Source organism: Equus quagga, chromosome 4 (assembly GCF_021613505.1).
Source record: "Equus quagga isolate Etosha38 chromosome 4, UCLA_HA_Equagga_1.0, whole genome shotgun sequence".
Taxonomy (NCBI): Eukaryota; Metazoa; Chordata; class Mammalia; order Perissodactyla; family Equidae; genus Equus; species Equus quagga.
Window position 1 is genome coordinate 121,069,823 of NC_060270.1, and position 13,333 is coordinate 121,083,155.

The 13,333-nt window shown below is 36.5% G+C and overlaps 1 protein-coding gene across 3 annotated transcripts in view; it reads left to right on the forward strand.

Annotated features, from left to right (window-relative positions):
• NUP35 (nucleoporin 35) overlaps positions 1-13,333 on the forward strand; it is a 37,970-nt gene that overhangs the window by 3,820 nt on the left and 20,817 nt on the right. For all 3 annotated transcript variants that reach the window (XM_046659235.1, XM_046659236.1, XM_046659237.1), the window contains exons 2-4: positions 5,632-5,802; positions 7,828-7,955; positions 10,659-10,719. In XM_046659235.1, coding sequence (XP_046515191.1) covers positions 5,632-5,802; positions 7,828-7,955; positions 10,659-10,719 — 360 coding nt within the window. The remainder of the gene's footprint in view (positions 1-5,631; positions 5,803-7,827; positions 7,956-10,658; positions 10,720-13,333) is intronic.

Here is a 13,333-nt window from a genome sequence, read left to right on the forward strand (position 1 = left end):
TATGGTAGTTCTATTTTTAATTTTTTGAGGAATCTCCATACTGTTTTCCATAGTGGCTGCACCAGTTTGCATTCCCACCAGCAGTGTATGAGAGTTCCTTTTTCTCCACAACCTCTCCAACATTTGTTACTATTAGTTTTAGATATTTTTGTTATTCTAATGTGTGTAAGGTGATATCTTAGTGTAGTTTTGATTTGCATTTCCCTGATGATCAGCGATGATGAACATCTTTTCATGTGCCTATTGGCCATCCCTATATCTTCTTTGGAGAAATGTCTGTTCATGTCTCCAGCCCATATTTTGATCGGGTTGTTTGAGTTTTTGTTGTTGAGTTGTGTGAGTTCTTTATATATTATGGATATTAAGCCTTTGTCAGATGTATGACTTGCAAATATTTTTTCCCAGTTAGTGGGTTGTTTTTTTGTTTCAATCCTGTTTTCATTTGCCTTGAAGGAGCTCTTTAGTCTGATGAAGTCCCATTTGTTTATTCTTTCTATTGTTTCTCTTCTCTGAGAAGACATGGTGTCTGAAAAGATCCGTTTAATACTGATATCAAAGAATGTACTGCTTACATTTTCTTCTAGAAGCCTTATGGTTTCAGGTCTCACCTTTAGGTCTTTGATCCATTTTGAGTTTATCTTTGTGAATGGTGAGAAAGAATGGTCAATTTTCATTCTTTTACATATGGCTTTCCAGTTTCCCCAGCACCATTTGTTGAAGAGACTTTCTTTTCTCCATTGTATGCCCTCAGCTCCTTTGTCGAAGATAAGCTGTCCATAGATGTGTGGTTTTATTTCTGGGCTTTCAATTCTGTTCCATTGATCTGTGCACCTTTTGTACCAGTACCATGCTGTTTTGATTACTGTAGCTTTGTAGTATGTTTTGAAGTCAGGGATTGTGATGCCTCCCGTTTTGTTCTTTTTTCTCAGGATTGCTTTAGCAATTCGGGGTCTTTTGTTGCCCCATATGAATTTTAGGATTCTTTGTTCTAATTCTGTAAAGAATGTTATTGGGATTCTGATTGGGATAGCATTGAATCTGTAGATTGCTTTAGGTAGAATGGACATTTTAACTATGTTTATTCTTCCAATCCATGTACATGGAATGTCTTTCCATCTCTTTATGTTGTCATCCAATTCTTTCAGAAAGACCTTGTAATTTTCATTGTATAGATCTTTCACTTCCTTAGTTAAATTCACCCCGAGGTATTTTATTCTTTTTGTAGTGATTGTGAATGGTATTGTGTTCTTGAGTTCTTTTTCTGTTAGTTCATTATTAGAATATAGAAATGCTACTGATTTATGCAAATTGATTTTATACCCTGCAACTTTGCTGTAGTTGTTGATTACTTCTAAAAGTTTTCCAATGGATTCTTTGGGGGTTTCTATATATAAGATCATGTCATCTGCAAACAGCGAGAGTTTCACTTCTTCCTTCCTTATTTGGATTCCTTTTATTCCTTTTTTTTGCCTAATTGCTCTGGCCAGGACCTCCAGTACTATGTTAAATAAGAGTGGTGATAGAGGGCATCCTTGCCTCATTCCTGTTTTCAGGGGAATGGTGCTCAGTTATCGCCCATTGAGTATGATGTTGGCAGTGGGTTTGTCGTATATGGCCCTTATTATGCTGAGGTAGTTCCCTTCTGTGCCCATTTTGTTCAGAGTTTTTATCATAAATGGCTGTTGGATCTTGTCAAATGCTTTCTCTGCATCTATTGAGATGATCATGTGGTTTTTATTCCTCACTTTGGTGATGTGGTGTGTCACGTTGATTGATTTGCAGATGTTGAACCATTCCTGTGTCCCTGGTATGAATCCCACTTGATCATGATGTATAATCTTTTTGATGAATTGCTGAATTCTGGTTGCCAAAATTTTGTTCAGAATTTTTGCATCTGTGTTCATCAGCGATATTGGCCTGTAGTTCTCTTTTTTCGTGGTGTCTTTGTCAGGCTTTGGTGTCAGCGTGATGTTGGCTTCGTAGAATGTGTTAGGAAGTGTTCCATCCTCCCTAATTTTTTGGAATAGCTTGAAAAGTATAGGTATTAAATCCTCTCTGAAAGTTTGGTAGAATTCCCCAGGAAAGCCATCTGGTCCTGGGGTTTTATTTTATTCTGGATGTTTTTGATTGCTGTTTCAATCTCTTTCCTTGTGATTGGTCTGTTCAAATTGTCTGCTTCTTCTTGAGTGAGCTTTGGGAGATTGTAGGAGTCCAAGAATTTATCCATTTCCTCTAGGTTATCCATTTTGTTGGCATATAGTTTTTTGTAGTATTCTCTTATAATCTGTTATACTTCTGCAGAGTCTGTTGTTATTTCTCCTCTTTCATTTCTGATTTTGTTTATTTGAGCTTTCTCCCTTTTTTTCTTTGTAAGTCTGGCTAAGGGTTTGTCAATTTTATTTATCTTCTCAAAGAACCAGCTCTTTCTTTTTCATTGATCCTTTCTACTGCCTTTTTCATTTCAATAGCATTTATTTCTGCTCTGATTTTTATTATTTATCTCCTTCTGCTGACTTTGGGCTTTGTTCTTTTTTCTCTAGTTCAGTTAGGTGTAGTTTAAGATTGCTTATTTGGGATTTTTCTTGTTTGTTAATATGTGTCTGTATTGTGATGAGTTTTCCTCTTAATACAGCTTTTGCTGTATCCCATATGAGTTGGTATGGCATGTTATCATTTTCGTTTGTCTCCAGGTATTTTTTGATTTCTTCTTTAATTTCTTCAATGATCCATTGCTTGTTCAATAGCGTATTGTTTAGTCTCCACATCCTTGTGCCTTTCTCAGCTTTTTTCTTGTAATTAATTTCTAGACTTATAGCATTATGATCGGAGAAGATGCTTGTTATTATTTCAAGTTTTTTAAATTTGTAGAGGCTTACCTTGTTTCCCAACATATGGTCTATCCTAGAGAATGTTCCATGCGCACTTGAGAAGAATGTGTGTTCTGTTTTTGGATGAAGTGTTCTATATATGTCTGTTAAGTCCCATTGTTTTAGCTTTTCGTTTAGCTCCACTATTTCCTGGTTGATTTTCTGTCTGGATGATCTGTGCATTGATGTGAGTGGGGTGTTGAGGTCCCCTACTATTATTGTGTTGATTTTAACATCTTCCTTTAGGTCTGTTAATAGTTGCTTTATGAACTTTGGTGCTTCTGTGTTGGCTGCATAGATATTTATAAGCGTTATTTCTTCTTGATGAAGTGTCCCTTTGATCATTATATATTGTCCCTCTGTGTCTCTCTTTACCTGCCTTATTTTGAAATCCATTTTGTCTGATATAAGTACTGCAACACCTGCTTTCTTTTGCTTTCTATTAGCTTGAAGTATTGTCTTCCACCCCTTCACTCTCAGCCTGTGTTTGTCCTTGGGGCTGAGGTGTGTTTCCTGGAGGCAACAAATTGTTGGATCCTGTTCTTTAATCCATTTTGCCACTCTGTGTCTTTTTATTGGAGAGTTCAATCCGTTTACATTGAGGGTGATTATTGATGCATGAGGGCTTAAAGCTGTCAATCTGTCGCTCTTTATCTCCTTGTTCAATCCGTTTACATTGAGGGTGATTATTGATGCATGAGGGCTTAAAGCTGTCAATCTGTCGCTCTTTATCTCCTTTTCCTGTGTTACCTTTGTTTCTCGTCCTGTGTTTTTTAGCCTACCCATTGACTTCTGCAATTTCTTATGCTGGGTTTCTTAGATTATTCCTTATTTATGTTTTGTGGCTCTGTTCTGTTTTTTAGTTTAGTGGCTACCCTGAAGTTTGTATTTAGAATCTCGTGTATAATATAGTCCATTCTCTGGTGGTCTCTTACTTACTTGGCCTAGACTGATTTAATCCCTTTCCTCTTCCCCTCCTAAATTATTATTTTCATCTGTTATTCCTACTCTTGTTATGAGTTTATAGTTAGAGTGATAAGCTTGTCTTTGCTTTGGTGGTTTCCTTACCTTTATTCTAATGCTATAGTTGAATATTTGTATCCTGTTCTGGTTCTATCTGTCTCCCTACTCTATGGTTTGTGACTGCTTTCTGCCTTTTCTTCTTTTTTCAGGTAAGAGAGCCTTCTTGAGAATTTCTTGTAGTGGAGGACTTTTGGTTACAAATTCCCTTAACTTTTGTTTGTCTGGAAAAGATTTAATTTCTCACTTACATCTGAATGATATTTTTGCTGGATAGAGTATTCTTGGCTGAAGATTTTTATCTTTTAAAGTTTTGAATATGTCACTCCATTCTCTCCTAGATTGTAAGGTTTCTGTAGAGAAATCCGCTGAAAGTCTGATAGGAGTTCCTTTGTAGGTTATTTTCTTCTGTCTTGCTGCCCTGAGTATTCTTTCTTTGTTGTTCATTTTTGCCATTTTTACTATTATATGCCTTTCAGTATGTCTTTTTACATTGACAAATCTAGGAGATCTGAAAGCTTCCTCCACACACGTCTCTCTCAATCCCTAGATTTGGGAAGTTCTCTTCTATAATTTCATTAAGCACACTTTCTGCTCCATTTTCCTTTTCCACGCCCTCAGGAATTCTGATGATTCTTAAATTGGTTCTCCTCATTGAATCCGCTATTTCTCTGATATTTTCCTCGTTCTTTTTAATCCTTAGTTCTCTTTTTTCCTCTGTCTGGAGCCATTCAGCCTGTCTATGTTCGATTTTGCTAATTTGCTCCTCTATGGTGTCTACACGGGCATTCAGGGAATCCGTATTCTGTTTTATCTGATCCATTGTATTTTTCATCTCTAGTGTTTCTGATTGATTCTTCTTTATAGTTTCAATCTCTTTTGTGAAGTAACTCCAGAACTCGTTGACTTGTTTCTCTATATTTCCCTTTACCTCATAGAGTTTTTTGATGATAGCTACTCTGAACTCATTTTCACTTAGTTTACCTATGTCCAAGTCCTCAGGACTTAATTCTGTGTTTTTATTGTTTTCCTTCTGGTCTGGAGCTTTTATAAATTGCTGAATGGTAGAGGAGCAGTTTTTGCACATGATGGTAGTATTCGGTTGCAGTTACAGCCTGTCACCACTAGATGGGGGTCAAGAGCCGTGTGTGCTGAGCCCTCCGCCTTCAGCCGCGATGGCAGGTGCGCAGCGCGGGTTGGGGAAGGAGGGGCACTTTCTCTCATGTGCTGATCTGGATTCTGATCAGCTCTCACTCTCTGGTCTCCCAGGGCCGTGGCTTGATGGGGTCCCTGCACTCAGAAGGTTTCCCCCGTCAGTGGGTTTCCACTGCATTGGCGGTGGGAGTCCTGGACGATCTCTGGACGCACGATCTGCCCCCTGCTCCTACCCTCACCTGCGACAGCGATCCCAGTCTCTTGGGGAGGGAGCGAAGTTCTCTCTTACCCCGTTCCAGCTCCTCCAAGGCCGGCTGCACCCTCTTCATCCTCTGTCGTCTTGCTGCTGTAGGTCTCTGACAGTCTCTGTATTAGGGTTGTTGGTTGAAATTCAGTTGTTCCGGTTCTTCAGTTGTAGTTTGGAGGGGAGAGAGTCCCGGGTCAGCTCACCAGCCATTTTGCTCTCACTTGTGCCTAGTATTTAACAGTTTTGATTAAATTATCAAAATTATGCTATATTCTTGCATCTTTTTGTTAGATATTGTAGCATTAAAATCCTTACTTCGTTTTTATTTTTTGATTAATTTAGGATCTGAACCAATGATGCTGGGTTCACCCACGTCTCCAAAGCCAGGGGTGAATGCCCAGTTCTTACCTGGATTTTTAATGGGAGATTTACCAGCTCCAGTGACTCCACAACCTCGGTCACTTAGTGGCCCTTCAGTAGGAGTAATGGAAATGAGATCACCTTTACTTGCAGGTAGGTAAATTGCTTAAAATAGTTTCATAGTACTATCAGTACATGTACTAGAATTTTAAAAAGAATAATGGTGCAACTTTCACCCTCATCAACATGTTTTTTAATTTAAAAAAATTAAGCACTGCATCTGTTTTTTATTTTAAGACTCTTGGAATAGAGGTGTAAGCAGTAAGCTATTATATATAAGCTACTATAATTCCAAGAACCACTTATTAAAAATATGTGTACTACATTTCATCCAATCTAAGATGTTATTGATTATGAAACTCACCATTATTTTAAGTACCACTGAGAAAGAAAAACACTAAATATGATACAGTGCCAAGATGCCAATTTTTTGTAAAGTATCCCTGTTTCAGAGATGTTGAAGTGTGGGAGCAAGAAAAATATGGTCGTTTAACTTCAACTGAATTCAGTTTAAATAATTCCTAGTAAATATAATAATGGGCAAATATTCAGTTAAAAGAAGTGTAATTTGAAATTTGTAGATATGAGTTGTACTTCTAATTATAATGAATTAAATTCTCACTTGTGTGTTTTCTGAAAGGACTAACTCCACAAACTATGGGGAAATCTTTTACGCAGAATTTGCGGTTGTCAGCACAAAATATTGTTACCTAAATGCAATGTGTATCTTTTATAAGACTCCTTTAGTAAAGAAAGATCTTGAAAGATAACTTTTGAAGTTTTGACTATGAGTAGTGAGGATTAGCTACAAAAGTGGTTGAATTCCAAATGTGAGCTAATATCCCTTTAGTAGGTGTTTAAATAGAAACTCTTCTGATTTTAATTGTCCTTAAGCTATTGTTTGGTTTAAAGTGGTTTATTAATTTTTTTAGGATTGATCAGGGAGAATTACTTAAATTGTATTTGAAATAGTTGACTAGAAAACCTTATTCTGGACATATTTTTGTTTTTTATATATTTCAAATGTATTTGTTATTGTAGCTACCATATATTGAGTATGTATGAGCCAGGCAGTATGCTAAGCATTTTATATGTTACTTTCACTCTTTCATCAATCTTAAAGGCTAGTAGTAGTATCCCTGTTTTTCAAAGGAGAAAACTGAGGCTAACTGCAATAAAGAACTTGCTGAAGGAGCCGATCCAGTGGCATTAGTGGTTAAGTTCGTGCGCTCCACTTTGGAGGCCTGGGGTTTGCTGGTTCGGATTCTGGTTGCTGATCTAGCACTGCTCACCAAGTGGTACTGTGGCAGCACCCCACATGGAAGAACTAGAAGGACTTACAGCTATGATACACAATTATGTACTGGGGCTTTAAAAAAAAAAAAGAACTTGCTGAAGCTGACTTGTTAATAACTGACAGAGCAGGAGGTTAAAGCCAGGTCAGTCTTGTTCTATAGCCTGTTCTCAATGGCTTATGCTGTACCGTCTAGGCTCAGACATTAATCTTACAGAGGGCCTGAACTACTTCACTATTTGGCATTGCTCATACTCTGACTTATAAAGACATCTTTATATCCCCAAAAGTTGGTGCTTTTCCTGTATCTTCATGATGTACTTAAATATATTTCTACTGTGAGAAACATGAATGGGATCTGTTTAATCTTGACAGTCAAGTTCCACTTTAGGGGATGCTATTTATTAAAGTGTATACAAACTGGAGCTGTTTAATACCTACTTTCAAGTGAGAAATAGGATCAAATTTTGTATTGAAATGTTAAGCGTTTTGTAGAAAAAGCAAAAGTTACATATGTTTACTAAAAACTCAAGTTTCTATTTACTTATTCTGGACACTTTTATTCCAAGTGCAGTCTGTGGATCACCAGTGTTGGCATTACTGGGAACTTGTTAGAGATTCATATTCTCAGGCTCTGCCTAATTAACATTCTGAATCACAATCTGAATTTTAACAAGAACCTGACGTGACTCTTAGGTCTATTAAAGTTTGAGAAGCACTAGGAGACAGGAGTTTGTCTGTTTTAAAAATATAAATTGAAAAAATCTTATCAGAGAGATGGAAAATTTGTTTACTCATCTAACTGTAATTTTTGTACATTGTAGGGGGGTCACCACCTCAGCCAGTTGTACCAGCTCATAAAGATAAAAGTGGAGCTCCACCAGTTAGGAGTATATATGATGACATTTCCAGCCCTGGACTTGGATCAACACCTTTGACTTCAAGAAAACAGGTGATGCATGTACCATCATTCACGATCCACAATAGATAATTTCATGTTTTTATGTGGCTATACAGTGAGGGTCAGTAATTTGAAATGGTTCCCTGAGGTCTATTTAATGTAACGAAATATGTAGCTGCACAGAATAAGCATTAAGGACGTTTATCATGGAATCTACTTAAACTGTGTTTATCATGAAATGTATTTTAAAATGTAGCAGAGCTCCAGATTATTTTCTCATATAGGCAGTTCCGAGGTTTTTATAGGTATGGCTTATTTATCTGTCCATACCCCAACCTACTTAATATACAGGTAGAAATGATCATGGTTTTAAGTCATTTGTATTGTTTAAAAAGTTCAGTATTTATACATAATTTTGTGAAAGAACAAATGAAGATTCAGGGTTTTATCCAGATGCAAGGCACTTTGTAATCATTTGAGACCTTTGTTTTAAGAATGATTTTATTATTTTAAGACCAATAGCCTTTTAGAGCTACGTTCACACTTTACTTATTTTACTAAAAATGCTGCCTCCTGCATATTTATGAGCTGATGGTTTAGTATGTTCCAGGTGGCGGTGTTCTGATGGTGCTGTTTAGTTTTGGTTGGTGTAGGTGTAGGTGGTCTGATGGTGGTGTTTTCAGTCATACAGTGTGCAAGGTAGGGATTCTCTGTTTTGATGGGACTGATAGCTACAAGAAAGTGTCTGTTCTTATGAATTATCTGCTGTGCACAGGCCCTGATCTTATAGCTTCTTGTGTATTATCTCAATTAATCCTCACAGTGAATCTATGAGGTAGCTACGAATGAGCTTTGTTTTATCATTGAGGAAAACTAGGGCACAGAAAGCTTAAGTAATTTGTCAAGGGTAAGGCAGCCAATCTAGCAGAGCCAGGCTTTAAACCCAGGCAGCTGTGAATCTAGAGCCACTGTTTGTGACAGCCAGTCCATGCTTATATTATATGATAGCTCTTGGTTGTCAGTTGAAAGATAGCATGAATTTTTCTTTTAATTAGGAAGTTTAGTAGCTTTTATAGTCACAAGTGCTCTACTATCACTATTGTGCTTAGCATAAACAAAGTATCAGTTAAACTGATAAGTTCTTGGTATAAAGATATTTCTGCTGTTTGGTTTGGAGAAATAAATAAGATATAGCATAAATAAAATTCCCTAAATAAAATATAGCATAGTTGTTGGAAAGTTTAAGAATAGTAGAAAGCATCTTTCGGTAAATTTTGTCTGTTTATTCGCTTGATATGCCTAGCATGGTAGTCCTATTTGTCAAGCAAAGCAAAATTAATTCACTGTGTTGAACAGAATACTTTCTCTTTCCGACATTTCTAAACCTGCAGTACTATCCAATACAGTGGCCACTAGCCAAGTGTGGCTGTCGACGCTTGAAATGTGGCTAGTCCTGTACTTAATTGAGATACACTTAAGTGTAAAATATACACTAAATTTTGAAGACTCAGAAATAAAGAATGTAGACTATCTCATTTATCTTTTTATGTTAATTACATATTGAAATGATAATATTTTGGATGTATTAGGTTAAATAAACTATACCTAGTTTTATTTTTTTAATGTATCTACTATAAAATTTAAAATTACTTGTATGGCTTGTGTTATTTTGGGACAGTAGTGTTCTGGACTCACTAAATCTAGAATATTCTGTTCTGGAATATTTTTCTAAAGGTTGATAAATAAATCTGATGTTTAGTTTGATATGAAACCACTGGCTTATAAATTTACACTAGTTTTCATTACTCTGATGATGATATGTTAGAAGAAAGATAGTTCACCATTACTACTATGTTCAGAATTTTTAAAAGTCTTGTGGGTCATAATTTGTAGAGAATATTTTTGACTTGAAAGTTGATGAGAATATTATTAGATTAACGCCCAAATTAGTTTTTCCCCCTGAGAATCTGTTTAACCTCTCTCTAATCATGAAAGAAGTTGACATTAAAAATTGACCAGTACATTTTGTATCTCTCCTAACCATATCTCAACATTTGGTTCTGGTTGCTAGATAGTAGCCAAATTTTAGATTTCTTTAGTTTAATTAGAACTTGTTTAAAAAAATCTTTATTTATATAATTACTTATAGAGAAAGAGCCTGTTCTCATTCTTGATTGGATATTGTTGTCTTTGTTTATAGAAGGACATTTAACTATTTTAATCTTTAATTTTCTCACATTTAAAGAAAATAGTACTGATAATTTTCCTGCTTTGTAACTTTCAACTAGTAGAAGCAGAGGTATGCTGTCTTTTATTGTGTAGACTGATTTGAATCTGTAGTATTTCATGGTTTGTAAATGGCTGTTTAAAAATAGAATTGTGCAATCTTTCTATTTTTCTATGTGAGCTTGGTAATTTGAAGAATCACCATTCTCTCTGATTTCAAATATTCTACCTTAAGAACTAAAAACAACTAGCAGTGTTACTTTCTACTAAAAATAACGTCTTTTTACCTAATGTAACTTTTGTTATTTTAAACAAATATTCTGAAGGGTCTAGCATATTTTAGATTAATACTGCTTAACTTAAAGAAACATTGGAGTACTCTTAGATTATTAGCTAATTAGAGGTATCTTTCAGTACCTGGTAGGCATTCAGTTGCTTGTTGAATGAAGCTTTTCAACACTTACTGTGTTTCTGTTACGGTTAGAGCTTTGCATTTTTGCCTGAACACTTTCTTCTGTTTTTGTGTAGCTAAACATTTCAGTAATGCAGAGTCCTCTTGTTGGAGTTATGACAACTACTCCTGGAGCAGGTGAGTAGTGCCTTTCAACACCAAAGACTATTCTCTACTCTTTGAATGAAGATAATATACTACCTTTGTTGATAATTGCTAAAATTTTTTCTTTTATATTTCAAACTGGCAGACTTTCTCAAATGTCAGTAACTTCCTTCAGGGAGGAAATACTTTGTATATTGATTCTTTTCTGAACCTATAGATAAGTTGTGGTATTTTGCTCAAAAATATTAAGAATTGAAAAAATATGTGTATACTTAATATTATCTCCTAAGTTATTAAAAACTGTGGTTAAAAAAAGAGCTGTTGCAATTGAGAAGAAAAGGAATACAGAGACTGAATAATAAAAGTGTTTTGAGAGATGTTAATGCATAGCTATAAATCTAAATGTCATTGAGTATAAACAGCCACTGATTATATCTAGTTTTTCTTTAAGATTAATGGTATTTTTGTCACCATCAGCATTATCATTAGCATCACTCTTCTAACATATTCATATATTTATAATTTATCAAATGTCATTCAGCAAATATTTGAGCACATAACCATGTACCAGGCCCTGGGAAACTGAAAAAAATAGATAACCCTTGCCTTTATGGAACTTTTATTTATTTACAGAATTTACATTTATATGTAAAGTTTGTTAGAAGATAATACGTTTTATGGAGGAAAACCAAGCAGCAAAGGAGAGTGGGGTGAGGGCTTGTGGTTTTAAATAGGGTAGTGTATTGGTTTTCTATTGCTGCCATAACAAAATTACACAAACTTAAAAGTGGCTTAAACAATATGGATGTATTTCATAGTTCTGGAGGTGAGAAGTCTGAGGTGGGTCTCAAAGGGTAAAAATCAAGGCATTGGTAGAGTTACATTAATTTATGGAGGCTCTAGGGGACTATCTATTTTCTTGCCTTTTCCATCTTCTAGAGGCTGCACATTTCTTTGTTGTGGGGCTGTCCCCTCCTCCATTGTCAAAGCCAGCAACTTTGCCTCTCTCTGACCATTCTTTTGTAGTCACATCTCCCTCTCTCTCTTTAAGGACCCTTGTGAATACATTGGGCCTTTCTGGATAGTCCAGGGTAATCTCCTTGTTTTAAGGTTGGCTGATTAGAAGCCTTAATTCCACCTGCAACTTTAATTCTCCTTTGCCATGCAATGTAACATATTCCCAGGTTCCAGGGATAAGGGTATGGATGTCTTTGCGGGGGGCCATTATTCTGCTTACTACAGGTAAGTTAGGGGAAAAGTAACATTTGCTCAAAAACCTGACCTAGGTAGGGGAGATAGGGAAAGTGTTGTAGACGGAGGAAATAGCAAGTACAAAGGCTGCTTGTTGTGGTGAGAAGAGCCTTTGGGGTAAGGGGCAAGGGTGGAAGCAAGGAGACAGACGGGAGGCTACTGTGTTAATCCAGATGAGAGGAGCGGGTGGCTTAGACTTAAAGGAAGGCGGTAAGGGAAGAAAAGAGGAAAAAGAACAACCAAAAGATGGAACCAAAGAAACAATAGCAAGACAGTAGATTTAAAATGAACCAAATCAACAGTTCTATAAAACGAAATGCACTAAACACTCCTGTTAGAAGGCAGAGAGTGTCAGAATGGGTAACAAAAGCAACGTCCAATGACAAGTCAGATCTTTTTATCCTCCAAATCCACATTTCTTCAAGCAGTCTGTGGATCCTCACTGGCAGTATCCTTAAAGTCTAAATTTCTACTTCCAGTTTGTTCAAGGCTATATAGGCTTTTTCTATCATGCTCCTTAAATTTCTTCCAGTATCTACTGACTGCTCGATTCGAAAGCCACTTCCACGTTTTCAGGTATGTTACAGCAGTACCGCTTGTGGTACCAAAATCTGTGGTAGTTTTAAATTGCTGTCATAACAAATTACCACAAATTTAGTGACTTAAAACAGCACAAATTTATCTTCTCAGTTTCTCTAGATCGGATGTCTGGGCACAGCTTGCCTCTTTGCTTCAGAGCTCAGGTGTCAGCAGGGCTGTGTTCCTTTCTGGAGGCTCTGGCATGACTCTGCTTCCAAGGTCTTCAGGTTCTTGGCTGAATTCAGTTCCGTGTGGTTCTAGGGCTGAGGTCCCTTTTCCTTTGATGGCTGTCACCCAAAGGTTCTCAGCTTCTAGAGGCTGCCCTCATTCCTTGACTTGTGGCTCCCCTTCTATCTTCAAAGACAGCAATGGAAGATCAAGTCCGTTTTATGCTTTGCGTCTCTCTGACTTCCTTTTTCTGTTGTATCTCTGACTTGACTTTTCTGCCATCTGCTGCTAAGGGCTTATTTGATTACATTGGGCCCACTGGAATAATCCAGGGTAATTCCTTATTTTAAGATCAGTTGATTGATTAGTAACCTTAATTCTATCTGCAAAGTTTCTTCACAGCAGAACCTATTAGCATTTGATTGAATTACCCACCAATTAATCACACCAGGGGACAGAAACTTTGGGGGTATATCTTTAGATTTCTGTCCACCACATGCATCATGGTGAAAAATCTAGGATGCCACCTCAGCCTCAGTTACATACTTGGGGTGGGATCTTCTAGGGGAGTTAGTTTAGGTTTTAACAGTCTTAATCTGATCAAACAAATAGGTAGATAGATGACAATGCTTTTGTTATGTGTGACTGT